This window comes from Sorex fumeus, unplaced genomic scaffold (genome assembly GCF_029834395.1).
Source record: "Sorex fumeus unplaced genomic scaffold, SorFum_2.1 ptg000063l, whole genome shotgun sequence".
Classification (NCBI taxonomy): domain Eukaryota; kingdom Metazoa; phylum Chordata; class Mammalia; order Eulipotyphla; family Soricidae; genus Sorex; species Sorex fumeus.
This window is the reverse complement of record NW_026606120.1, coordinates 76828855-76856102: the sequence shown is the minus strand read 5'-3', so window position 1 is coordinate 76856102 and position 27248 is coordinate 76828855. Positions and strand designations below refer to the sequence as shown.

At 48.8% G+C, this 27248-nt stretch overlaps 1 protein-coding gene across 1 annotated transcript in view; it reads right to left on the bottom strand.

Moving 5' to 3' along the window:
- DHX8 (DEAH-box helicase 8) overlaps positions 1-26814 on the bottom strand; it is a 36096-nt gene extending 9282 nt beyond the window's left edge. Inside the window, exons 1-17 of the mRNA XM_056127348.1 lie at positions 26599-26814; positions 24172-24257; positions 22728-22800; positions 22295-22380; positions 21863-21972; positions 20570-20953; positions 19565-19709; positions 19264-19467; positions 18564-18651; positions 13824-13921; positions 12405-12552; positions 10616-10797; positions 8581-8775; positions 7711-7896; positions 7383-7593; positions 6524-6705; positions 59-199 (exon numbers count right to left, since the gene is read on the bottom strand). Of these exons, the coding sequence (XP_055983323.1) occupies positions 59-199; positions 6524-6705; positions 7383-7593; positions 7711-7896; positions 8581-8775; positions 10616-10797; positions 12405-12552; positions 13824-13921; positions 18564-18651; positions 19264-19467; positions 19565-19709; positions 20570-20953; positions 21863-21972; positions 22295-22380; positions 22728-22800; positions 24172-24257; positions 26599-26746 (2667 nt within the window). The 5' untranslated portion in view covers positions 26747-26814. The remainder of the gene's footprint in view (positions 1-58; positions 200-6523; positions 6706-7382; positions 7594-7710; positions 7897-8580; positions 8776-10615; positions 10798-12404; positions 12553-13823; positions 13922-18563; positions 18652-19263; positions 19468-19564; positions 19710-20569; positions 20954-21862; positions 21973-22294; positions 22381-22727; positions 22801-24171; positions 24258-26598) is intronic.
- Between the last annotated feature and the right edge of the window lie 434 nt (positions 26815-27248).

Below are 27248 nucleotides of genomic sequence, written 5' to 3'. Positions count from 1 at the left end.
ATAAATGAACAAGTTATGAATCAAAACCAAAAAAAAAAAAAAAAGGGAAGAAACATACCTGAGAAATGGGAGTCACAACCAGCTGGTCTATTCCTGTTTTGGAATTGTAAACTTTCTGCTTCACGAAACCTGGGTCCACTACGTAGTAGATGCCATCAATAGTCAGCGAAGTCTCCGCAATGTTGGTGGCGATCACCACCTGCAAACCAGAAGGACCAGGAGGAAGTGAGGGGGGCGGGCTCAGCCCTGAAGGATGAAATGGGATCGCCTCTCTCCATCCCTCCCTTCCTAGATGACCTCCGAGTACTTTGTCTCAATTTGGCCCCGAGAGGGTGGAGGGGCAGAGACTTCATCTGAAGGCTTTGATGAGGAGCGGAACAGCAAAAAGCTAAGGCCAGGACAGACGACTTCATTTGCACAAAGGGCTGCATAGCTCATCCCCTAGATCCAAATTTGATTGTTACAATTTTAATTGTCTAGCGTCCTGGGAGAGCAGACACTTCCTGGCATCACATGTGCCAGGCAAAATGAGATTTTTCTTCTCCCATGGGGACATCAGGATTATAAAATGGGCTGTTTGTGTATGTGGAACAAGAGAAAGAGAGAGAGAGAGAGAGAGAGAGAGAGAGAGAGAGAGAGAGAGAGAGAGAGAGAGAGAGAGAGAGATTCCCCCTCCTTTCCCTCCGCTCATAAAATCATAAGGCAGCCGAGGAATTACAGTGTGTGTGTACGTGTGTGTGTGTGTGTACGTGTGTGTGTGTGTGTGCACATGCGCGCAGCAAGTATATGTGATCATGATTATTGGCCTCCACTTGGCACTGCCACGTTCTCCTACCCAGAGGTTCAGCTAATAAAACGTAACTGCTGGGAAGAACTATTGCCAGGAGGCACCAGAGCATCTCGCATCCGGCCAGCATCTTACCAGCCCTCAAGGCTTTTTCTTCACCTGCCATGGAAACAGTACCCAGAGCCCAGTGGACGGGCAGAAGGAGAGCAGGGGAGTCACTAGCCCCGTGCCCCCTGCACCCCTTCCCCATGCCCTTCTCAGCACCACCCTCTGTCCAGCTACCCACACCTGTATCCTGGGAGCCATTCCTCGCCTCTCCTCCACTACTAGACACCCACTTTTCTTATCCATCCTAAGAGTTAAGGTAGCTGTCCTTCATCTTCACCTCCCTTCCATTTGCAGGCACTCGTGCAATAGAAATAAAAACATTGCTCTACCCAAAAATCTGTAAACAGCAGCACTGTTCATGAGAGTCAAGATGTGGAGTCACAGGACAGTGGGGAGGGCATTCTTTACGCGGCTGACCCACTTTTGACCTCCAGCATCCCATATGTCCTCCAAGCACTGCCAGGAGTGATTCAAAAAACGCAGAGTCAGGAGTAACCCCCGACCATCACTGGGTATGGCCCAACACACAGAAAAGAGGAGTAAGTGTTAAGATGTGAAATGACCCAACATAAATAAAATGAATAAACCCCCAAAAGTCCCAATCTCCTTTCCTGTTGTCTCATGCTCACATTCATACATGTATTCACATTTTGGGTGTAGAATATTTGACAACAGAATGTTATTCAGCAGTAAAAGCAAAGCAGTCTCTATACATGCTACTACAACATGGATGAGTTTTGAAAATAAGCTAAATGGAAAAAGCTGAATCACCAAGGATCACATATTGTATGATTCTATTTACAAAGAATGATCAAAAAATATCATGATAGCACAGTGGTAAGGCGTTTGCCTTGCACGCAGCCAGCCCGGCCAAGCCAGGTTCGATTCCTCTGCCCCTCTTGGAGAGCCTGGCAAGCTACCGAGAGTATTGAGTATGCCGAACACAGTAACAAGAAGTCTCACAATGGGACGTTACTGGCCCGCTCGAGCAAATCAATGAACAACGGGAGGGCAGTTTGTTCGATCAAAAAATGCAAATCTCCCGGAGGGGAAAGGGTGTTGCCCCATTCGCCCTCTCCTCTCTGGAAAGAAAGATGGCGGCCCCACAGGAGCCTTGTGGAGAGCAGGTCTGAGCCGGGGGTGGGGGCGCGATGGATACCTCATGGGACGGGGGGCATTCTGGCCCGTCCTTCACACCCTACCGAGGTCACCAGCTGCCCCCCACGAGCGGCTCTCCGGCACGGCCATGGCCCCAGAAGCACAGAAACCAATCTCTTAATTATCTGACTCTCAGTAGAAATACTTCCAGGGTTAATAAATAAAATAGCAGAAATCTAAAACCGCGCGGCCGCTATTGCGGCCGCGTGACATCATTTAATTTTTGAACCCAGCTGTAGAAAGCAAATTATTTCACAATGCTTTTTCAGCATGGCTGATTTGGGGGAGGGGGGGTAAAGTCTAAATAATAATGGTGCAACTTTTATCAATACAATGAAGCTAGCCAAAGTAGACAGAGTGTTAACGAGAATTCATCTGCCCCACAGACATGGGGGGGGGGGGTTTATTGGGGTTCTTCGTGGTGAAAAATAAGTATTGGTAAAGGGAAATGTGATTGATATTTGCATGACCGATACCTAAACCTGAAAGCTTTGTAACTTTTCCCACAGCGATTCGATAAATAAATAAATTAAAATAAATAAATAAATAAAATTAAAAAAATGCAAATCTCAGAGCAGAGGATGTGGTTCAGTGGTATAGCATATGCCCTGTATGTGTGAAGCCCTGAGTTCAATTTCTGGCACTACCAATAATAAATGTAACAATAATCCCCAAAGAAGACCAGAGATGCTCAATGGGCTGAACACAGGCCTTGCAGAAGTCCTGGGTTTAGTTCCCAGCACCACAGGGTTCCCCATGGAAGCACCACAGGGAATCACCCCCAAGCACAGAGCCAGGAATAGCCCTTGAGATTTCTTTTTTGTTTTCTTTTATTTTGAAGCCATACCCGGTGATGCTCAGGAGTTACTCCTGATTCTGCACTCAAGAATTACTCTTTGGGGTGATAGCACAGTGGGTAGGGTGTTTGCCTTGCACGCTGCTGACCTGGGTTTGATTCCCAGCATCCCATATGGTCTCCTGAGCACCGCCAGGAGTAACTCCTGAGTGCAGAGCCAGGAGTAACCCCTGTGCATCGCCAAGTGTGACCCAAAAAGAAAAAAAAAAAAAGAATTACTCTTTGTGGGCTCAAGGGACTATATGGGATGCCAGGGATCAAACCCAGATAGATTGGCTCCATAAAGCAAGCACTCTTCCCACTGGACTATCATTCCAACCTCTATGAATAGCCCTTGAGCACTGTGAAGTGTGGTCCCCCGCCAGCAGATCAACCTGTACCTGTGGGGCGAGTGCATCAGCAGCCTGATGGTACCTTCAGGCTTCCTGATACCCCAAAAATTGCTGCTGTGCCTTTGGCCAGACCCAACAACTTGGGGCCACATTTACCAAGAAACTAAACGGCCAAAAATTAGGTATGTGGGAACCACACCCACAAACCACCTCCAGTTCAGCTATACAAGCTTATTTATTGGCCTCATTTCAGACACCCATAAATTTTGAAAGAGATCAAAAGCCGCAGTTAATCCCAGACACGCACATGGCTAAACAGACCGGGGTAAATCAGAGGGGGGCAGATTAGTCTGGTGCCCGCCCAAGCAGAGCTCCTGGCAGCTGCTTGCTTCCACAATCCAAAATCACAGCCATACCCCCGGCCTGACTCCACCATCTCAGGATGGATCTCACCAAGATATAATCTGCTGAAAACTCGGATATGCGGGTTTTGTGACTGAAATCTCCAGGCTTTCTTGGGGGTTGGGATGGACTACCTCCCTTCATCTCCCTGTACTTCTGGAAGCCTTGGCATTTACATCCACACCCCAAAGCAGCCACCCAATTGCAAAGCTACTCCAGCCTTGCTGTCCCAATAAAAATACCAAATGCCCTGAACAAACACCATGACCTCTTAGCACCTGTATTGCAAATCATAATGCAAAGAAGGAAAAGGAGAGAGAGAGAGAGAGAGAGAGAGAGCAAGAAGGAAAGTGCCTCCCACAGAGGGAGGCTGTGGGTGGGGCACTGGGGTATTGGGGGATGGTGGTAGGAAAACAGGGGACAATGGTGGTTGGAAATGTACACCGGAGGAGGGATGGGTGCTGGATCACTGTATGACTGGAACCCAGTTATAAAGAGCTTTGCAATGGTCTATCTCATGGATATTTAATTAGAAAAAATTTTTTTAAATAATGTGGAGTTCATGACCAATTCAATCAGCTTAATCAATGGCTGAATAGCAGTACTCCTACATTTAAAAAAAAAAAAACTCCCCAAGGGGCAAGAGCTGCTAGGGCATTTGCTCTGCACATGGTCAACCTGGGTTCGATCGCCAGCACTGAAATAGCCCCAAAAGCACTGCCAGGAATGGTCCCTGAGTGCAGACCCAGGAGTAAGCTCTGAGCACCATCACATATGCCACCTAAAACAAAAAACAACTCCACAAGAATATTTAAAAAATGCATATCCATATATAAAGTAAATAGAGAATTCTGGGCAGAGGGGTGAATGGGGGGGGAGGGGGCAGATTGGTGAATGGGGTGGGGGGAGGGTGATTACTGGATTAATAACTATTAGTAACAGCTGGGGTCAGAGAGATCAGGTAGTGGGTAAAATGCTTGCCTTGCATGTGGTGGTTCAATCAATCCCTGGCACCCCATAAGTACCCCAAACATGTCAGGAGTGATCCCTGAGTGCAGAGACAGGGAGTTTTGTTTTTTTTTTTTTTTTTTTGCTTTTTGGGTCACACCTGGCGATGCTCAGGGGTTACTCCTGGCATTGCACTCAGGAATCATTCCTGGCGGTGCTGGGGGGACCATATGGGATGCTGGGAATGAACCCGGGTCGGCCGCGTGCAAGGCAAACGCCTTCCCCGCTATGCTATCGCTCCAGCCCTAGGGAGTTTTTTTTTACACCCTGAGCACAGCTGTGTGGTGCAAAAATGAAACACACCAGAACACCATATTAGTAACAGTAGCACTATCCTCCCACTGTTCATCAATTTGGTTGAGAGGCCACCAGTAATGTCTCACAACAAATTGGCCCATACTGTTTTTGGTATATCAAATACATCACAGGTAGCTTGCCAGGCTAACAGTAATCACTGCAAGATTCTGGAAATATACTAAAAACTACCAAATAGTAAACATACTTATTTAGGTTTTTAGGCCACACCTGAGCAGTGCTCAGAGGACTGTACAGGTGCTGGGGGTAAAACCTCTGCTACCTGCATGCAAGGTGAGTGCCCTCCCCGCTTTCCTACAGCTCCTGCTCCCTTGAATGAAATGCTTTAAAGGAGTGAGCTGTTTCTCAAAAAAGCTATTTTTAAAAACCTCACATAGGCTGGTCTCTACATAGTAATTCATAGTAATTGTTGTCCTTGAATTACTATGTAAAGATCAGCCACTGGACAATTGGTACTCCCCTTTAAGTTTTTACAGGGGTGAAAGATACTTTTCTACTGCCTTAAATCCATTCTCTGTCACTGTCACTGTCCTCCCGTTGTTCATCGATTTGCTCGAGCGGGCCCAGTAACATCTCCATTGGAGACTTTGTTGTTACTGTGTTTGGCATATCGAATACATCACGGGTAGCTTGCCAGGCTCTGCCGTGCAGGAAATCCATTCTCTATTATAGTTTATTGGCCTGGAGTGATAGCACAGCGGGTAGGGTGTTTGCCTTGCACGCGGCTGACCCAGGTTCGATTTCTCCACCCCTCTCGGAGAGCCTGGCAAGCAACCGAGAGTATCTCACCCACATGGCAAAGCCTGGCAAGCTACCCGTGACATATTTGATACGCCAAAAACAGTAACAACAAGTCTCACAATTTGTTGTGAGACATTACTGATGCTTACTCGAGCAAATCGATGAACAATGGGAGGACAGTGCTACAGTGCACATAGGCTGGCAATGTAGCTCAGTGGTAGAGCACATACGTCACAGTTGTAAGACCTGGAGTTGGATCCCAAGCACCAAAAAATATAAATAAATAAAAGCAAACAGCCACCAGTCTCTTCTGCCCTTGTCTCATATGCCTTTACCCTCATACGACCACATTCCTGCCCCTGGAAGTCCACAGTTCCCTGAAATGGGAACTATTCTCCCCCCAAGTGCCCCAGGCTGCTCTATCTGCTCAGAATGTGTCCTTCTGTCCTTTCTGCATCCCTCAGGGTCCTTAGACTCGGCTCACTCCCTTAGATCCTTACTTCTGGAGAGGACTAGGCTGGGAGCACTCTTTCCCAGCATCCAGAAGCTGCGGGAGCACGTTCACAGTAGCTGTTAAGAGAACCGACCGCTGGCAGCTGCCCCCTGGCTTCAGACAGCAGCCCTGAGCCTGGTGGCTGCTCAAAACGTGTGTCAAAGGAGGAGATGGGAGGAAAAGGAGCAGGGGCCACTCCCGTTCCTTACTGAGCTGGCCGTACATACTGATTACAAGGCAACAAGCAAGACAGGCCCACCCACGAGCTGCACATACTCCGTGGCCTCAGGGCTCGCGTGCCCACCATTTCTGCCCACGGTTACCTTTCTGCTGCCAGGAGGAGCTGGGTCGAAGATGCGGGTCTGCATCTCACTGGGCAGGGCCGAGTACACGGGCAGGATGATCAGCTCCGGTACATCAGGCCCCAGCGATTTCATTCTTTCGTACAGTATCTCACATGCGGTATCGATCTCTTCCTGACCAGTCAGAAAAACCAGGATGTCACCTACGAAGAAAACAGAAGCTCAGATGTACTTTCCAGCTGTGCCTGTCCTCACACCAAGGCCATAGACAGATGCTTGGGCTGGGGAGGGCGCCGCCTGCAGGCTGAGCACAAGCAATTCCATGCAGGAGGCCCTGGTTCAGTCCCTGTGCTGGGAGTAACCCCCAGCACAGCTGGTCTGGCCCAAAGACACAACAAACAAAAATAAAGAACTCCAAGTAACAATAATGCACACTCAGGGGCTGGAGCAATAGTACAGCCAGTACGAGTCGTGCCTTGAATGAGGCTGGCCCAGGGTCGATCCCTGGCACTAGACAAGGCTCCTGAGTCCCATCAGGAATGATCTCTGAGTAAAGGGCCAGGAGCCTGGCCTGCAGGCTTGCTCCCAAACCAAAAGTGCTCCCCTTTTCAAAGAATTAAAAAATAAGGAGCCAGAGTGATAGTACAGCAGACAGGGCGTTTGCCTTGCATGCAGCCAAACTGGGTTCATTACCTGGCATCTCATATGGCCCCCCAAGCACTGCCAGGAGTAATTCCTGAGTGCCAAGCCAGGAACAACCCCTGAGCATCATTTGGTGTGACCCAAAAAGCAAAAAAATAAAAAATAAAATTAAAAATGAAAAAATAAAAATAAACATATCAGAAGTTTGACTAGGAGGAAACCTGCTCTTTCTCCTTACCTGGTGGTTCCGTTAAATGGATCTGCATGACAGTGATCAGGCTGGCATCCAGGTAGTCTGTCTCGGGCTCCTTGGTGTACAGGATCTCCACGGGGTACGTTCGACCTGGGATGGTGAAAATGGGAGCTTCGTAGAAGTACTGGGAGAACTTCACTGCATCCAAGGTGGCCGAAGTGACAATCAGCTTCATGTCCTGCCGCTTCTGAACGGTCTACAGGGAAACGCCAAGTGGCTTACAGAAGAGCCAGCAGGAGGGCCCGGTACCCGCCCCCCCCAGCCCTAGAACTCGGTTCCACCCAGGAGGAACGCACCCAGGGGACCTGCTTACTTTTTTCAACAAGCCAAAGAGCACATCTGTGTGGATGGTACGCTCGTGCGCCTCATCCAGCATGATAATGGCGTACTGCGTGAGGTCAGGGTCGATCAGGCACTCTCGGAGCAGCATCCCGTCCGTCATGTACTTGATGACTGTCTCGGGGCTGGTGCAGTCCTCAAACCGGATGGTGTAGCCCACCTATAGCAGAACCAAAGTGAAGTCCTGAAGACACAAACTCTTCTTTTTGCAGTCACTGGGTATAGTTTCGGCCCCATAGGATCACCTATAATTTTCTTGGTTTGTTCTGTGCTTTGGGAGCCATACCTGATGATGCTCAGGCCTTACTCCTGGCTCTGTGCTCAGGGAAGACTCCTGGGGGGGTGGGGGGGGGGGGTCTTAGGGGACCATATGGGATGCTGGGACTCGAACCTCGGTTGGCTGTGTGCAAGGCAAGTGCCCTGTCCACTCTACTACCACTCCAACTCAGATTACCTGTATGATTTTTGTTTGTTTGGGGGCCATGCCCGGCGATGCTCAGGGATTACTCCTAGCTTGGCACTCAGGAATCACTTCTGGCAGTGATTGGGGGACCATATGGGATGCCGGGGATCGAACCCAGGTTGGCCGCATGCAAGGCAAATGTACTCCCCATTGTACTATTTCTCCGGGCCCAGATCACCCATATTTTTAACAGCCAAGATGTACACTAATTATCTTCTAGTAAACTCTGCCTTGGAATTGACCTCGAAGAGATCAATAATGACAATGAGAATGGGCCCTCAGGAGAAAGCTGAAAGCAGAAGTGTTCTCCTTGTCTTAAGAGAGACGAGGCTTTCTATCCGGTTCTACTTTTGTTTCCCTGCAGCTTCACCCCCTGCTTACCTCTTGGCCTAAGCAACAACCAAACTCTTCCGACACTCTTTTGGCCACCGACATGGCTGCCACTCTTCTGGGCTGGGTGCACCCAATCTTGCCCCTGGAAGTGTAGCCCGCCTCCGCCAGGTATTGGGTGATCTGCGTTGTCTTCCCAGATCCTGTCTCTCCGATAACTATCAGGATCTGATTGTCATGCACAGCCTGAAAGCCACAAAGAAGAAATACAGTCATTACAATCTGCTTCCCATCAATTCAGTAGTGAAATAAACGATGCTTATATTCTGCCAATAAAAGGGAAACCAGGACTGTGACCTTATTGCTCTGTTATCATGTGAAGGACAAATGGTGGCAATTTTTTGTGGGTGAGACTCTTGATTTGAGATTTGTCTGAAGAGGATGTAATTGGGGGGGGTGGGAGGGGGCAGGAATTGGGCCACACCTACCAGTGCTCAGGGTTTACTCCTGGTTCTGTAATTAGGGATCAATTGTAACGGGGCTTGTGGGATGAAAATATGGTACCAGTGGTTGAACAGGAGTATAACACTCTTTTAACTATTTCTCAATGGCCCTGCTTTTTTTTTTTTCTCCGTTTTTTGGTGTTTGGGCCACACCTGGCAATGTTCAGGGGTAACTCGTGGCAGTACTCAGGGGACCAAATGGAATTCTAAAGATCAAACCCGGGTCAGCCATGTGTAAGGCTGGGTTTGATCTTTAGCACTTTACCCTCTGCATGATCTCTCTGGCTCAAGCTCCCCTCTTCCTTATTATTTTTTGTTTTGGGGTCATACCTGGTGGCACTCAGAGGACCATATGGGTGCTAGGGATCAATCTCAGTCAGCCACATGCATGGCAAAAGCTGTTCCTGATACTATTTCTCAAGCTCATTTTATTTTAATGCATATATAGCAAATTTAAGATTTTTAAATATATGGGTATTCGGGTAAGGCATTTGCCTTGCACGCTGCCGACCTGGTCGGCCCAGGTTCGATTCCTCTGCCCCTCTTGGAGAGCCCGGCAAGCTACCGAGAGTATCTCGCCTGCACAGCAAAGCCTGGCAAGCTCCCCATGACGTATTTGATATGCCAAACACAGTAACAAGTCTCACAATGTTACTGGGCCTGCTCGAGCAAATCAATGAACAACGGGAGGACAGTTTCTAGAACACACCTCACAATGCTCAGAGGCTAATCCAGGCATAATTGGGGACCATGTGATGCTGGGGATCAAACCTAGGCTATATATAATCTACATACAAAGATGTGCTCCAATTCTCTGAGCTATCTCCCCAGCCTATAAAAACCAGCTCCCGGAACCGCGCGAATGCGGCCGCGTGACATCTTATTATGACATCTCATTCCTACTTTAACAAACTGGCAGGCTACCGAATGTAGCCTGCCCACACGGGAGAGTCTGGCAAACTCCCTGTGGCGTACCCAATATGCCAAATACCAGTAACAATGATGGGTCTCATTCTCCTAAAGAGCCTTGAATATAATCTCAGGGCTAGGATGAAGGAGACGTTACTGGGGCCTGCTCGAGGCAATCGACGAATAACAGGATGATCTGTGATCTGTGTGTGATCTCCTCAGCCTAGGCTGCTATTATTATTATTGTTTTGGTTTTGGGGCCACAACTGGTGGCACTGTGCTCAGGGATCACTCTTGGCAAATTTAGGGGAATATATGGGGTACCAGGGATAGAAGCATGGTTGACTGTGTGCAAACTAAATGCCCTACCTGCAGTACTATCGCTCTGGCCCCCCCAGGAATTCTCTCCCCGCCCTTTTTTTTTTTTTTTTGCTTTTTGGGTTACACCTGGTGATGCACAGGGGTTACTCCTGGCTCTGCACTCAGGAATTACTCCTGGCGGTTCTTGAGGGACCATATGGGATGCTGGGAATTGAACCCAGGTCGGCTGTGTGCAAGGCAAATGCCCTACCTGCTGTACTATCGCTCAAGCCCCACAGCCATTCATTTGAAACTACCATCCCTCTCTTAGGAAACAAACCTTCCCCACCAACACAGCAAAAGCAGTTTCTCACCTGGACCAGCTGCTCCTTCAGTTTGTAGATAGGCAAGCTCTCTCTCTGCTCCAGAATTGACATCTGAGTCTTTTTTCCATAAGAAGCTTTGTTGCCCCCAAAGGCATGCTTCTTCCACTCTGGAATGTCATTGGGCATCATCCCAATACCCCTCATGTTGGCTGCTATCTGCCGGCCTTCCGCTGCAGAGGAAACAGGAAACTCAGAACTGCCCTAAGCCAACTCTCAGCACCCGCCACTCACTCCGTCAACCAGGTGCCTCCCTCCACTCCTCTGCCACCACTTTCAAGTCACCAGACTTTACAGCATCCTGATTCATCACAAGTGTTCCCCTTTGTCCCACCCAATCCACTCTGCAGGGCAGCCTCAGTAATCCGTTGGAAATGCAAGTCTGATCCTGTATTATTCTCCTGCTCAGAAATGGCAGCTGTTCCCAGCATAATCAGAATTGAGCCCCAGTGCCTAATGCCACGTATAAATGCCTCATCTCCATCTCCCTGCCTGTGGCTGTCACCCCACCACTAGGGCCTGCTTCTCGTCCCCCCCACACCCCCAGGCAAGCCCATTCCTCGGCTCCGATTCCCTGCTACGTCTACTAACAGACCAACACCCAACTTTCTTTCTCATCCCAACATTCCCAGAGAAATGAGGTACAATAGCTAATATGTAGCACTAGTCATAATTTAGTTATCTGTTAATTATTTTATTAATATCCTCTCCCAGTTTACTAAAGACCTTATATTAAGAGTAGCAATTTTTGGGGGCCAGAGCAATAGTACAGCAGGTAGGGCATTTGCCTTAAAAGTGGCTGACCAGAGTTTGATTCCTGGCATCCCATATGGTCCCCCAAGCACCACCAGGAGTAATTCCTGAGTGCATGAGCCAGGATAACACCTGTGCATCACTGGGTACAACACAAAAAAAGAAAAAAAAAAAAGAATTACTCCAGGTGCTGCTCCAGGGATGGTATAGGATGCCGGGGATCAACCCAGGGTCAGTTGTGTGCAATGCAAATGCCCTCCCTGCTGCACTATGGTTCTGGCCCACAAAACAAAATTTTAAGTTATTCAGGAGAGAAAAAAATCAAACAATTTGACCAAGATTACTGAATCAATTTTTTTTTTTTTTGCTTTTTGGGTCACACCTGGCGATGCACAGGGGTTACTCCTGGCTCTGCACTCAGGAGTCACTCCTGGTGGTGCTCGGGGGACCATATGGGATGCTGGGAATCAAACCCAGGTCGGCCGTGTGCAAGGCAAATGCCCTACCCACTGTGCTATCTCTCCAGCCCCTCAATTTTGGTTTTAAATATCTGTTTCAAAAACGACACTAGGAGAGAGCCCAGAGGGTAGAGGGCAGCTCTGCTGCTGGCGCCCTGGGTTCATCCCCAGCACTGAACCAATAGGTATAGCCCCAAACAATAAAGAAAGGAAGGAGAAAATAAAACAATACTTAAACTGTTGCTTCTTTTTTTCTTTTTTTTTGGGGGGGTCCCTCCCCAGTGGTGCTAGGGGTCTCCAAAACCATAACCACTAATGCCAAAGTCATGTGGTGCCAGAGGTTAAACCAGAGAGTCTGTGCAAACCAAGCACGCACTTAGAACGTTCGTGCATCTCCTTAGCCCAGTATACTTAAATCAAAGCTAAGGGAGATCCTCAGTAAGTTCTACCTCCCGGTGTACATGAAGGGTCAATTTTTTTTTTTGAGAGGGGGAGTGCACGCACACACACACACACACACACACACACACACACACACACACACCATCACCACCACCACCGGAACCTACCATCAGGCAGAGGATCGACCCAGTGCTTGTTGAGCCCCATGGGGATAGAATCCATCTCTGCTTCCCGCTGGGCCTGCTTGAGTTCCCGCCTCTCCTTGGCCAGGGCACTCTGCATCATCGCTGCTTGGGAGAGGGAGCCATCTGGGTTCTGGCACAACAGAAGCAAAACAACAGAATGGGATCTCTGAGTGCATGAAATGGCCAGAAAACCCAACGTCCGGCAGAGCCACTGCAATTCAAAAACTGATCCATCTGGGACATAGACGCCATCAATGCCACATACCGCGTGAGAGGAAGAAACTGCACAGCTTTCAAACCATGAGTGAGAGCAGCGGTAAATTATGGAGGGAATTAGGGATGAAACAAGACAGCCAGGAGACAGGAACGCTCTCTAAACATCTAAGAAAGTTCTATCTGAATCGAGAACTACAATGAGGGGCTGGCTGCAGCGACAGGACAGCTGGAGGGCACGTGCTTTGGTGAAGCGCTTGTCTTGAACCCAGCCCAGCCGGTCTCATACCCAGCACCACATATGACCTCCAGCACCACCGGGAGTGAGCCCTGAGTGAAGAGCCAGGAGTAAGCTCAGAGTACAGCCGGTATAACCCTGCTCCCCCCCAAAAAAAATTCTTTTCATTGCTCTGCCTTTTTGAAAGGTTCAATACAATACTTTTCTATTAAAGGTCAACCTCAATATGCAAATAAATCTTTAAAACTAGCTTTAAAACCTGCAAAGTAGGGGCTGAGATGGGGTAAGGTGCTTTCCCTGCATGGAGCCCAGCAGGAGTGATTCCTGACTGCAGAGCCAGGCCTAACTCCTGAGCACTGTGGCCCAAAAACAAACACACAAATGAAATAAAGAAGCAAAACCTGAAAAGTAATAAAGCCTGAAGGTCTGGGAGAGGCAGTGAGGGCAGACCAGGCCTTCCATTCATTGCTACTTCCACCCAAACACACTGAGAACAAAACAAATCAAAAAAGACAAAAGCAATGGAGCCAAGTTAATCTTCCTAAAAAACAAGAATACTACAGGGCCTGGGCTGCTCAGCGGTAGATCACTCACCTTGCATGAAGTGCTAAGCTTGATCTCAGCACCACAAAAAATGAATTAAAACAAATACTCATTGCTACCTGCCATGGCCTGAGCCAAGATTTACAGATCCAACATCCCCTAAACAGCTAATCTGTTGAAGAAAAGAATCCACTTGACCTGGGGCTGGAGTGATAGTACAGAGGGTAGGGCACTTGCCTTGCACGTGGCCAACCTGGGTTTGATCCCCAACATCCCATCTGGTCCCCCGAGCACTGCCAGGAGTAATTCTTGAGTGCAGGAGAAACCCCTAAGCATCACCAGGTGTGGCCTCCAAAACAAAAAGAATTCGCTTGACCTTTCCACGTTGAAGCCCCAACACGTCTCACCTTCACGATTTTTATAGGGCTCATGTCCATGCTCTGCTTGGTGTGTCCCCGCAGGAATGGCGGCTCTTCCTCAACCAGTTCAATCTCAAGGTCCTCATCTGAAAGTCCCCCAAAAGAAGCATTAGCCAAAACCAAAAGAGAACTGACCATCATTTTCACCAAAGTTCTTCATTTTCTTTTTTCTGTTTCTGAATCTGGACCATACCAAGCGGTGCTCAGGGCTCACTCCTGGCTCTGCACTCAGGAGATGCTCACATATAGTGCCAGGGAGCAAAAACAGGTCAGCGCGTGCCAGGCAAGTGCTTTACCTGCTGTACTACCTCTCCAGTCCCCAAACAATTAATTTAATAAGTAACATTAATCATCAAGCATAACTCCAAGGTCAAAGGGCAGCCATACAAATGAAACGCTAATAGCCATTTCTACGGTGTTTGTGCTCCAGCCCAAGAACCAGAGAGAAGTATTTCCAAAGAAAGTTTAGGCCTGGGAGTGGTTCAGAGACCCAACCCTTGCCCTGGAAGTGGGAGGCCCGGGTTTGGGTCTCCGATACACATACAGATGCATAATAATTTTAGCCTGACCTAAATGGTGCTAAGGTATTTACCATCTAACTTTATTTATGAAATAACCCATAGTAGATTGTCAAAAAGAAATGAGGCAGACAATAACAAATACTAGCCAGGATGTGGAGCAACGGGAACTCACGCTACGGTAGAAGGATGAATGGACACAAAAACTTCAGAAACAGATCTGGTCTGCTTGGGCCAGAGCAATGGCTGACCTGGGTTTGATCCCCAGCACCCCATATGATCTCCCGAGCACCTCGTATGTCCTCCAGGAGTGATCCCTGAGCACAGAGTCAGAAACAAGCTCTGAGCACTGCCAGGTGTGACGTAAAAACAAAACAAAAAAGAATCTGAATTGCCTGGTGACGTTAAACAGGTATATTTCTTACTACTACCCAGTAAGAAATATGTATTTTTGTTTTTAGGAAAAATGAAAGGTCCTGCATGTGTTCAGTGACAAATATAAAAATTTCGTCTAGAGTAGCACTGTCCTCCCGTTGTTCATCCATTTGCTCGAGCGGGCACCAGTAACAACTCACGACAAATTGTGAGACTTGTTGTTACTGTGTTTGGCATATCGAATACATCACGTCTAGAGTATTATTCCTAAAAGTTAACGAGAAAGCCCCCTAAATAGAAAAAAGCCAAAGAGGTAATACAGCAGGTAAGGAGCTTGCCTTACACGCCACCAGCCCTGGCTCAATCCTTGGCACAGCATGGGGTCCCCAGACCACCACCAGGAATAACCCCTGAGAGCAAGCCAGGAGTAAGCTCTGACCCTCAAAACCATTCATACGCCTATCAGAAGTAAAATGTGGGCCAGAGATAGTATAGCAGGTAGGGTGCTTGCCTTGCACGTGATCAACACAGATTCAATCACCAGCATCCCCTTATCGTCCTCTGAGTCTGTCGGGAGTGATCCCTGAGCTCAGAGCCAGGAGCAAGCCCAGAACACTGCCAGGTAGAACTCTTCCCCAGCAACAAAAAGAAAAAAATAAAATGAATAAATCACTGTCACTGTCACTGTCCTCCCGTTGCTCATCGATTTGCTCGAGCAGGCCCAGTAACGTCTCCATCGTGAGACTTGTTGTTACTGTGTTTGGCATATCAAATACATCACGGGTAGCTTGCCAGGCTCTGCCGTGCAGGAGAGATACACTCGGTAGCTTGCCAGACTCTCCGAGAGGGGCGGAGGAATCGAACTCGGGTTGGCCATGTTGGCTGCGTGCAAGGCAAATGCCCTACCACTGTGCTATCGCTCCATAATAAATTTATATAAACACTTTATAGCAGTGAGATAAAATGTTACACAAGTATAAGAATCAACATAAGGGGCTAGAGAGATAGCACAGAGGGTAGGGCATTGGCCTTGCACGCGGCCGACCCGGGTTCAATTCCCAGCATCCCATATGGTTCCCTGAGTACCGCCAGGAGTGACCCCTGAGTGCAGAGCCAGGAGTAACCCCTATGCATCACCAGGTGTGACCCACAAAAGCAAAAAAAAAAAAAGAATTTACATAAATATCAACAGCAATTAATAAATAACAAAAGCCAACCAAAAAAAAAAAAAGAAGTTCAAAAACAGATTAAACAACACAGGCTGGATCGATAGTACAGCAGATAGGGTGTTTGCCTTGCATCCTTGCATGCGACCGACCAGGATTTGATCCCTGGCATCCCATATGGTCCTCTGGGCACTGCCAGGAGTAATTCCTGAGTGCAGAGCCAGGAGTAACACCTGAGCATCGCCGGGCAGGACCCCAAAAGCCAAAAAAATTTAAAAAAACAAAAAACAAAAAAATACCATGTTTAGAAAAAATCTGTAATGAAAAGTGAAGAAGTAACATAAAGGCTAGGATGGTGCCACCCAGAGGAAGAAGAAAGATCTAATCTGAGGTGGACATATAATGGATCTTAGTTCTGACAAAGTTCTAGTTCAGCTGGGTTGTAGGCAGAGGGTCACTAGTTACTGCTATAGAATCTCTGTGTTCTCTTATAAAACTCATTCCACAGATAAGAAAGTTGTCAATGGGCTGAGTTAAAAGTTGCTTCCAGGGGCTGGAGTAATAGCACAGCAGGTAGAGTGTTTGCCTTGCACACGGCTGACCTGGGTTCGATTCCCAGCATCCCATATGGTCCCCTGAGCACCGCCAGGAGTAGTTCCTGAGTGCAGAGCCTGGAGTAACCCCTCTGCACCACCGTGTGTGACCCAAAAAGCAAAAAAACAAAAGTTGCTTCCAGGGCTCGCTTGGGATGGAAGATGCATGCTGAAAGGGAACGATAGACCAAACATGATAGCTACTTACTACCTGTATTGCAAACCATAATACCCAAAAGGAGAGAGAGAGAGTAAAGGGGAATGTGCCTGCCATAGAGGCGGGCATTGGGGATGTGGCGAGGGGGAGAGGTATACTGGGAACACTGGTGGTGGAGAATGAGCACTGGTGGAGGGATGGGTACTCAATCATTGTATGACTGAAACGTAATCACAAAAGTTTCTTAGTCTGTAACTGCATCTCATGGTGATTCATTAAAAGGTAAAGGTAAAGGCCCTCCCGTTGATCGTCGATTTTCTCGAGTGGGCCCAGTAACGTCTCCATTGGAGACTTTGTTGTTACTGTGTCTGGCATATCGAATACTCTCGGTAGCTTGCCGGGCTCTCCGAGAGGGGCGGAGGAATCGAACTCGGGTCAGCCATGTTGGCCGCTTGTAAGGCGAATGCCCTACCGCTGTGCTATCGCTCCAGCCCATAATCCTTTCTTTTCATTAAAAAAATATATTTAAATTATATACATATATATTTAAAAAATTGCTTCCAGGACAACTTAGAGGTGATGTAGGTGGATCCAAAGATAGGATTATCACAAATCTCAGATCAGCTATGGACATCAGTCGTCAAACCTTGCAGGTCTAAGTCACTGGGTTTGATCCCAAGCACCATCAGGACCCCTGCACACCACTGGGTAGGTCCCCAAGCACTGTCTGGCATGGACCGCACAATAATTAAATGTAGAGAGAAATATATCAATTTTTCTTCCCAGAACATAACATTTTTAATAGTTTTGGAGAAGGGTGCCATACCTGCTGGTGCTCGGGATACCCTGTGGCACCAGGATTAACCCGGACAAAACCTGTGCATGCGCTCCAGCCAGAGAGCTGTCTCCCCTGCCCCGTCCTCGCTTCCTTTTCCCCCTCCCTCCTTCCTTTCTTCCTTTCCTCTTTCCATCCTTCCTTCCTTCCTTTCTTTTCACTGTCACTGTCCTCCCGTTGTTCATCGATTTGCTCGAGTGGGCCCAGTAACGTCTCCATTGGAGACTTTGTTGTTACTGTGTCTGGCATATCGAATACATCACGGGTAGCTTGCCAGGCTCTCTGAGAGGGGCGGAGGAATCGAACTCGGGTCGGCCATGTTGGCTGCATGCAAGGCAAACGCCCTACCGCTGTGCTATTGCTCCAGCCCATAATCCTTTCTTTTCACTCTTTTCAAATTTTGAGTCAAACCCAGAGGTGCTCAAGACCTTCTCCTGCCTCTACATTCAGGGATCACTCCTGGCGGGGATTGGGAAACCATATGGGATGCCGGGAATCAAACCCAGGTAGGTCCCTTCCCCTTCACTTCTTAAGTTTTATTCTCAAATCTTCTTATGACAACAGAATAATTAAATTTAAAACTTTTTCTGAAAAATGAGTTTTTCAGAGATAATTATGCCTATTTCATATTAAATTTTAAATCTATCAATCACAGAACTGTCGATACAATTAATTTAAAAAATGTATATACAAAGAAGAAAAATATTATGTAAGCCTATGTCAGACTGCCAATGAAATGCAAAGAAAATGACTGAATCACATATTTTGGGTATAGGAGAAAAAGGAAAATTGTTGAGGATTGAAGAATCCAGTTTTTTGGTAGGGGCACATCATGTGGTACTTAGGAGCCCCAGGCAGATCTACAATACTACAGGGAGGTGGGGGGGGCGGGGAGGGGTAAAAAAAAAGAAAAATAATTTTTTTCTCCTATCATGGAGAGCCTCTTATTCTTTGAAAGATGAATGGTGAGGTCAGAGGAATCAACGGTTCAAAACTACTGGATTAAACTATAAAGAAATCGTAAAAGGCCAATGACTCAACCTGCCAAATTCATCCCCCCTGCTCAATCCCAGCGGCCAGTTACCTTCTTCGTCATCTACTTTCGGGAGAATGCCGGTCTCTTCATCGAAGTCTGGGAATTCTTCTTTGGAAAGGACATTGGCCGCGATCATCTAGACAGAAAGGAACATCGGTAACCTGCCAGGACCAAAACTCTTCCCTGGTGAGCATTAACTCAAAGGTTCACCTAGGAAGTGAAGGTTCTCTTCTTCTCTGAGTCCCAGACCCAGAAACGCAGGGCCTCAAAGATCCTAAACCCTCTCCGTGGAGGTGGCTGCTAACACAGTGCCTACGACTCCGGGCCCCCAGGTGTCACCCCCAGGTGTCACCCCAGGAAGAGCTCACCTCTCCTTCTCTGTTCCCACAGCACCCCATGCACTCCCTGTCACGGGCAACGTGAACCTTTACGACTAGTTGTTCCCATCCGTCTCCCCCTCTGTAAACTGAAGGTCGGAGTGGGAGTCGGGATATGCTCTTTCTAGAGCCCAAGATCCACCTACACAGCCCCTGGCGCTGATACTAGTGACACACCTACAGCATCCCTGTCACCTGCACATGCTCACTTGTCTGTATCTGTCATCTCACTTCATCCCCACAAGGCCACCAAATGTCCTGTTTGATCAGTGGTCAGAAGCCGCAGCAGGCCCGCGTGCCCTAGGCCTGCACCCTACCCATCAGGCTGTGTGCCGCGTGACAAAGCGCCCACATGCGCGAATGGTCCCCACCTGCTTGATCTCCCATTTCTCGGGGTCAGAGATTCGGGTGAGGCGCTTCCGCTCCAACGAGTCATCCTCAACCTCAGGGGCGCTGACGAGGGACAGGTGCGTAGGTCTGTCTGGGTTCCGCATGGAGGTCTCCTCATTGGTCTCCCCAACAAGGTTCCGTCGCCGGTTCGGGTTGAGATCTTCTCCCGTCTCTTGATCTACATCCTAAGGCACCACAGAAGGGGGATGGGGGGTCAGCCCCTTGACATCCTCTTGGGGCTCGGTGGTCATTGGAGGTGGAAACCCACCAACTCTCACCTACCTTCATGCTCAGACTGGTCTTGGTCCCGGTGAAGGACAGCACCTTGACCTTGACCCTCTGTCCTTTGCTCACCACATCAGCCACGTTGGCCACGCGGCCCTCTCGCCGGAGCTCTGAGATGTGCACCAAGCCTTCCCACCGCTTCCTGTGGGAGAGCCAGAGAGCCTGGAACACGCCTGCACATGCTTTGTGCCCTCCCAACCCTACCCCTGATCAAGCTGAACAAGCAGAAGGTTTTTATATCATAAGGAAATGGCCAAACAGCCGAAGACATTATTACCCTCCCAGGGAAAAGACATGGGGTGGGGATGGGGGGAAACCCCACGGGAAGATTGGCTTTTATACATCTCAACCAGTCAACGGACAGATCTCCTACAGTCAGAGGAAGAAATGAATGCCTGTGTGATGTTTCGAATTCTAAGCTGATTTCTAACGATCTGGTATGGCTGATTTTCTTAAAGTATCATTAACCACTAAAATGAAGCATTACTTCATTTCTTTTTGTTCTGGGGCCACGAGTGCTCAGGACTTACTCCTGGCTTCACGCTCTGTGATCCCTCCAGGTGGTACTCAGGGGCACTATGGAGCCCTGGCCGTGACGTTGAGCCTATGTCAGCTGCGTGCAAGGCAAGTGCTTTATGCACTGCACTATTAGCCTGGCCCCACGCTGTTATCATTTCAAATGTGAAACCTCAAGGAACAGAAGAAACATGGCCCTTCTTGGTGTGAAAAAACTTCCGTAGGGCCAGAGAGAAAGTACAATGGGTGAGGCCCTTGCCTTGCATGCAGCCGGCCTGGGCACATATGTTCCCTGTGTAAAGGAAGAGAGAAAAGAAGGCAGGCAGGCAGGCAGGCAGGGAGGAAGGGAAGAAAGCAGGAAGGCAGGAAGGCAGGAAGGGAGAAAGGGAGAAAGGGAGGAAGGGAGGAAGAGACGAAGGCAGGAAGGGGGGGGGGGGAGGCAGGAAGGCAGGCAGACAGACAGGCAGGAAGGCAGGCATCAGTTACCTCAGGCCCTCCAGCTGCACAAAGCAGCCAAACTGCATGATGCTGGTGACTTTGCCGTTGTAGATGTCCCCGATGGCCGGCTCTTCAGGGGGAGGGCGGTCCACATGCTTATCCCGCCATCTGTCCAGATTTCTCTCCCCATACTTGTCTCGGTCCTTCCGGTCTTTGAGGGGACTCTGACTTCTACTTCTGGAGCGGTACCTAGACTTCCCTTTATTCCTGTCCCGGGTCCGGGAGCGGGAGCGGTGTCTTCGCTTGTGGTCGCGACTGCGGTCTCGGTCGCGCTCTCTGTCTCGGTCTCTGTCCCGCTCCCGCTCCCTGTCTCGCTCTCGCTCTCGGCTCCGGCTCCTGCTTCGGCTCCGTTTCTTCCTTTTAATCTTGTCTCTAACAAACCAACAAATAGCCGTTTAAAAAAGAAATCAGAGGCTGGATCAGTAGCACAGCACAGCGGGTAGAACATCTGCCTTGCACGTGACCGATTTCCCAGGTTTGATTCCCAGCATCCCATATGGTCCCCCAAGCACCGCCAGGAGTAATTCCTGAGTGCATGAGACAGGAGTAACCCCTGTGCATCTCCGGATGTTACCCCCCCAAAAAAAAACCATACAGAAAAAAACAGCCCCTCCTCACCTTTGTACCCCTAAGCACCTGGAACCCACATAGGAAGCAACCACTTGGGGCTGAGCTGAGCTCAAGTTCCAATGACAGCGGCATCCCTATAGGCCAGTCAAGGCTGCTGCCTCTCTGAGCTCAGATTTTTTTTTTTTTGGTCACACCCAGCGATGCTCAGGGGTTACTCTTGGCTCTGCACTCAGGAATTACGCCTGGCATTGCTTGGGTGACGATATGAGAAGCCGGGGATTGAACCTGGGTCGGTCATGTGCAAGGCAAATGCCCTACCCACTGTACTATCACTCTAGCCCCTCAGATTTTTTTGCTTCTGGACATCTCAGCATTTACTGCTTAAACACTAGAGGGAGTAATGGAAGACAGATGAAGAATATAGTACGTGGGGCCGGAGCGATTAGTTCAGTGGGTAGGGCACTTGCCTTGCATGAGGCCAACCGGGATTCAATCCCCAACACCCCAAAATGTCCCCCTGAGTACCACTAGGAGTAATTCCTGAGTGCAGAGCCAGGAGTGACCCCTGAGCATCGCCTGGTCTGGCCCCAAAACTAAACAAAAACAACAAAAATATGGCACATGGCCAGCCTGGACTTATTGCGTGAAGGGTCCACAAAATTCAACTGCCACAGCACCACCCTCAACTCCCAAAGGACACTAAGGACACACCGGTGCTCGGCGTCTCTCGGCTTCTCCTGGCCTGCTGCGCTGGGCATCAAAGCCTCCAGTTCTTTCAGAACATCCACAGCTACTTTCACGTCATCCTCGTCCAGCATGGTCTGCAAGGGCAAAGGGCAAACATGTTAGGAGGGGGAAAAAAATCATTCACTCAAGAATCTGTATTTTGCGGGTTGAAGCGATAGTACAGGGGGGTAGGGCATTTGCCCTGGAACAATAGTATGGGGGTAGGGCATTTGCCCTGTAAGAGGCTGACCCAGGTCCGATTCCTGGCTCCAAAGGATGGTCTCCCCCACCCCATCCCACCAGGAGTGATCCCTGAGCATCGCTGGCTGTGGTCCAAAACCAAATTTATAATACAGAGAAAAGCGCAGGGCAGGGGACATGCATTTATAGGAGACAGTCACAAATGTTCATCAGTACCCGAACAGAAGGGTTATCTGGTTGGCACAAGACTGGGAAGAGTTCCTTCAGCTTCTCCTTCTCAGTTTTGGGTTTAACAACAAGATCTTGTTTCATACAGAAATAGGAAGGAATAAAAGAAAAAATATATATTTAATACTCCAAATGGTTTACAAAAAAAACTTCAACATGGCATTTTACTACATAATACCCTACACACCCAGTATAAATCCAATTTTCTAAAAACACTGATTACAGAATCCTCAACAAACTATTTGGGCATGTAATGCATGGTATTCATTTCATTATGTCAACTGTATTTCTTCCTTGAGTCATATGAAATCTGTTACTAGAACAATAACCTCAGCAGCCACGAGAGGGTAACAAGCAATTTGCAGGATGCCCATATCCAAAACATTTCTGGAGGCTCAGCTCAGCTTGATGCTCTACTTACCTTTGCCAGTGGAAGGCTTTGCTGGAGGCCGCATGGTCTGGATGAGACGCAGTAAATTACTAATGAGAGAATCCTTTGAAAAGAAAGAGATTAAAAGTTATTAGGTCCCCCATCAGTGCTTAAATCCACTTTTTTAAAAAAGGGTATCCTTGGGGCTGGAGAGATAGTACAATGGGCAGGGCACTTGCCTTGCACACAGCTGACAAGGTATCAATCCCTGGCACTCCATATGGAACCCTGAGCCCCTCCAGGAGTGACCCCTGAACACAGAGTCAGGAGCAAGCCATGAGCAGAGCAAAACAAAAAACTCCAAACCAACCAACCAAAAAAGGGATATCCAAAAGAGCAGTGGCCATGTCCTGGATTCACTAAACTGATGCGGTATAAATCTAGTAACATGGGGGGACTGGAGCGATAGTACAGCGGGTAGGGAGTTTGCCTTGCACGTGGCCAACCCAGGTTCAATTCCCAGCATCCCATATGGACCCTGAGCACCACCAGGGGTAATTCCTGAGTGCAGAGCCAGGAGTAACCCCTGTGCATCGCCAGGTGTGACCCAAGAAAGAAAGAAAGAAAGAAAGAAAGTTAAATTAAAAAAAAAAAAAACAGGGTTGGAGCGATAGCACAGCAGGTAGGGCGTCTGCCTTGCACGCGGTCGACCCAGGTCTGATTGCTCTGCCCCTCTCGAAGAACCCGGCAAGCTACCAAGTATCTCGTCCGCACGGCAAAGCCTGGCAAGCTCCCCATGATGTATTCGATATGCCAAACACAGTAACAAGTCTCACAATGGAGACATTACTGGGCCCGCTAGAGCAAATCGATGAACAACGGGAGGACAGTGACAGTGACAGTGATCTAAAGTAACACTCATAAATAACTGCTATGTCATAATACATCAAACATCTCAGTGAAATTTAAATATTTTTTTAAAAAAACCAACAAATCTAGTAACATGGGTTCAGAGAAAGCTGACACTTGGGTTCCTTGGAGGTGGAGGAATGTGCATGCATCATTTTGTTCCCATTAATATTTTATTCTCCGTGGCTCACAACAATCTCTAACACCTAGATTCTTGTTTTTTACTTTGACTCACAAAAAAAGAATCTAAACACCCATTAAGATGTAATCCTGGTGGCTAGAGTGATAGCACAGCAGGCAGGGCATTTGCCTTGCATGTAGCTGACCCAGGTTCGATCCCCGGCATCTCATATGGTCCCCCGAGCACTGCCAGGAATAATTCCTGAGTGCAAAGCCAGGAGTAACCCTTAATCCTACCCCATTCCCAAGGTGCCACAGGAAATCTGGCTATATCACCATTGCTTCATGATACATAAGCTTTACACATATAAGGGCCTTTCTCTATCAAGGTCCTGTGTTAGTTAATTCCTGTCAAAATCTTAAGCACAACAGTAAATATTCAAACGAGGTCTCCAGATCCACATACCGTAAATTCTGCACCATTTTTGACGAGAGAAGATTTAAAGGTGTCAAAGGTGGTGTTTTTCTCAGCAAGACTGATAACAAATTCAGCTGCAAAAGAGAAAAGGAATTAAAGAACAGGGAGATAGGTCAAATGTTACAGCATATGCCCAACATGCCCTGAGTTTGATTCCTGGCACTGCCTGACCCTTCATGCCAGTCTAGCCCCACTAAGCATAACCCTTGTGATCTCAAGCATCACTGGGGATGGACTCTACTAAACAAACAACAAACCAGGGGCTGGAGCAATAGCACAGTGGGTAGGGTGTTTGCCTTGCACACGGTCGACCCAGGTTCGATTCCCAGCATCCCATATGGTCCCCCGAGCACCACCAGGAGTGATTCCTGAGTGCAAAGCCAGGAATAACCCCTGAGCATCGCTGGATGTGACCCAAAAAGAAAAAATAAGAAAAAAAGAAAAAAAAAACACCAAGGGCTAGAATGATAGTACAGCAGGTAGGACATTTGCCTGGCACATGGCTTAGCCAGGTTCAATCCCCAACAACCCATATGGCCCCCTCCAAGCCTGTCAGGAGTGACCCCTGAGAACCACACTTATTGCTCCCAAAGAATCAATAAAAAAAAACAACCAAACAGCAACCTAAAACCTGGGGTGTAGAGATGGCTCAAAGGAGGCAGAGCATACTGTACATCCAACAGGCTCTGAGTTTGATCCCCAGCATTAGAGTATCGCTGGAGAGGGAACCCCCATTCCAAATAAAACCCAACACACAAACCAAAACAGATTTGACTGAGAAATCCATTTCAAAATATGTTGGGGGTTGGTTTGTTCTGCTTCTGCAGTGCCTGGTATTGAAGCCAGGTCCTGCACACGTCAAGATGTGCGCTACCACTGACCCATATCCCAGGCTCAAATCTGTTAAATACAAAACCAATTAGGGGCTGGAGCGATAGCACAGCGGGTAGGGCGTTCACTTTGCACGCGGCCGACCCGGGTTGATTCCCAGCATCCATATGGTCCCCCGAGCATTGCCAGGAGTAATTCCTGAGTATGTGAGCCAGGAGTAACCCCTGTGCACAGCTGGGTGTGACCCAAAAAGCAAAAAAAAAAAAAAAAAAAAACCCAATTAGGACTGGAGAGAGTACAGCGTGTAAGATGTTTGCCTTGCAAGCAACTCCCCAGGGTTCTATTCCCAGTGCTCCATATGGTCCCCAGAGCCCTGCCAGGTGTGATTTCTGAGTGCAGAGCCAGGAATAAGACTTGAGCATCACTGGGTGTGGCCCAAACCACCTGCTACCAAAAAAAAAAAAACCCCAAAAAAACAAAAAAAACAAACCCACAAACATTTAGACTACTAAGATTATTCATTATTTGCTAGTGAAATTTTAATTTCCTTTCAATATGAAAATAAAATATCACTATGAAATGGCTCACTAGGACCTTTCAGTACATTAATGCCAAGATCCCCAGACCCACAGCATCTTACTCTCATCCCATCAGAATAGCAACTATGCACACTGCCATTTTGACTCTTCCGGTGACAATGTCCAAGCACATGAGGCCACGTTCATCCACACACACAAAACACGCAAAGGAGAACGAGCACTGCACGATCTGGAAAGACCCGCGCTGGGGCAGCTGCCCTCAGATGCCCACTTTGAGCTGATGAAAGACACTGGCGCTTCCCCTCCATATTTTAACTCTGCAAACCTGACTGGCTCCGAAATTTCCCACGCTTGAACTACTTATCTAACACTGTCCAGAGACAAGCAACTTTATGTTGGGCTGAACATGAAATCGACAAGGAAACTTTTACCCATTGTCTATGGATGCTCATTGGAAAACAAAACTCAACAGTCCACAAACCTGGCCAGAACCACCTTGGGCCCTGCCTTCTCCTTGCACGACATTAAGTGAAACGGAAACTCCATCAGGCTTGCCCAGAGACGTATCTAGGCATGAACCAGCACCGCCGCCAAGGCTTTGTCACCCACTTATGAAAAAGGGGAGCAATATGTTCTCTTGTAGGGTGGGAAAGTCTATGTCTCGGTCTTGTTTTGGGGTTTTCCCCACTATTCGGGGGGCGCAGGGCCGAGTCCAGGCCTACACACACACACACAAACACACACACGTTTTCTTCATCCAGAAAACGGTCATTGCTCTCAGACACGCCGCGACCCAGCACCGAGCATGACATCACGGATAAACTTCGACGTTTGTCATCCTGGAGCCGCGGCAGCGGCGCTGCTAAGGTTAAGGTTGGTGAAGGAACGTGGGCGTGAAAACACGACCTCAGGCTGCACTGACAGCTCGGGGTGGCGCGTCCCCGAGACGGGCGCGAGGGCCCCGAGGCCCCCGGCCCGCGACAGCGCCACGTACACACAGACCCGGCCCACCGACCCGCTCCCCGTCTGCTTCCCGAAGACCTACCCAGGTCCTTATCGTTGATCCCCAAGTGATTGTCCAACTCGGTGCAGACCTTCGACACCAAAGACAGATACTCGAGTTTGGCGAGTTCTTCCGCGGGGCCCAGTTCTGCTCCGATGGCGGCTCCCGCCAGCGCCACGGCCACAGCCATCGCAACGGCCCGGGCCCACTCGGGAGCTTCCGACCCCCGGTGCTAGCCTGACCCCGTTCTCGGTTCCACTTCCGGGTTGGCGCACTTTTCTTTTGTTTACGGCAATGACGCAAACCGGACGGATCATAGAACTCCGAGCGGAAGAACCTGGAGAAGAACCGGACGAGTGGGTGGGCGCCCTCTATAGGTAGGCGGCCTCTACGGACCCGTGAACTTCTGGTCTCCCTCTCGGCCCCAGACTTTCCTTCGGTGCGTTCCCCCGTTTGGTCGACAGAGGGCGACAGTAGCCCGCGGAAGAGGCGCCTCGGGAGCCTGTACGGGGGAGAGGGGAAAGTGCTCTCTGCGCCTGCGCGTTGGAAGCATCTGGAAAAGGAGGCTGGAGCGTTACAGTACAGCTAGCGGGTGGGGCACCTGCTTTGATCGCGGCACACCTTAGTTCGATCCTTGCATCCCATATAGTCCCGTGAGCCCCGCCCGGAGTGATCCCCGAGCACAGCTGGGT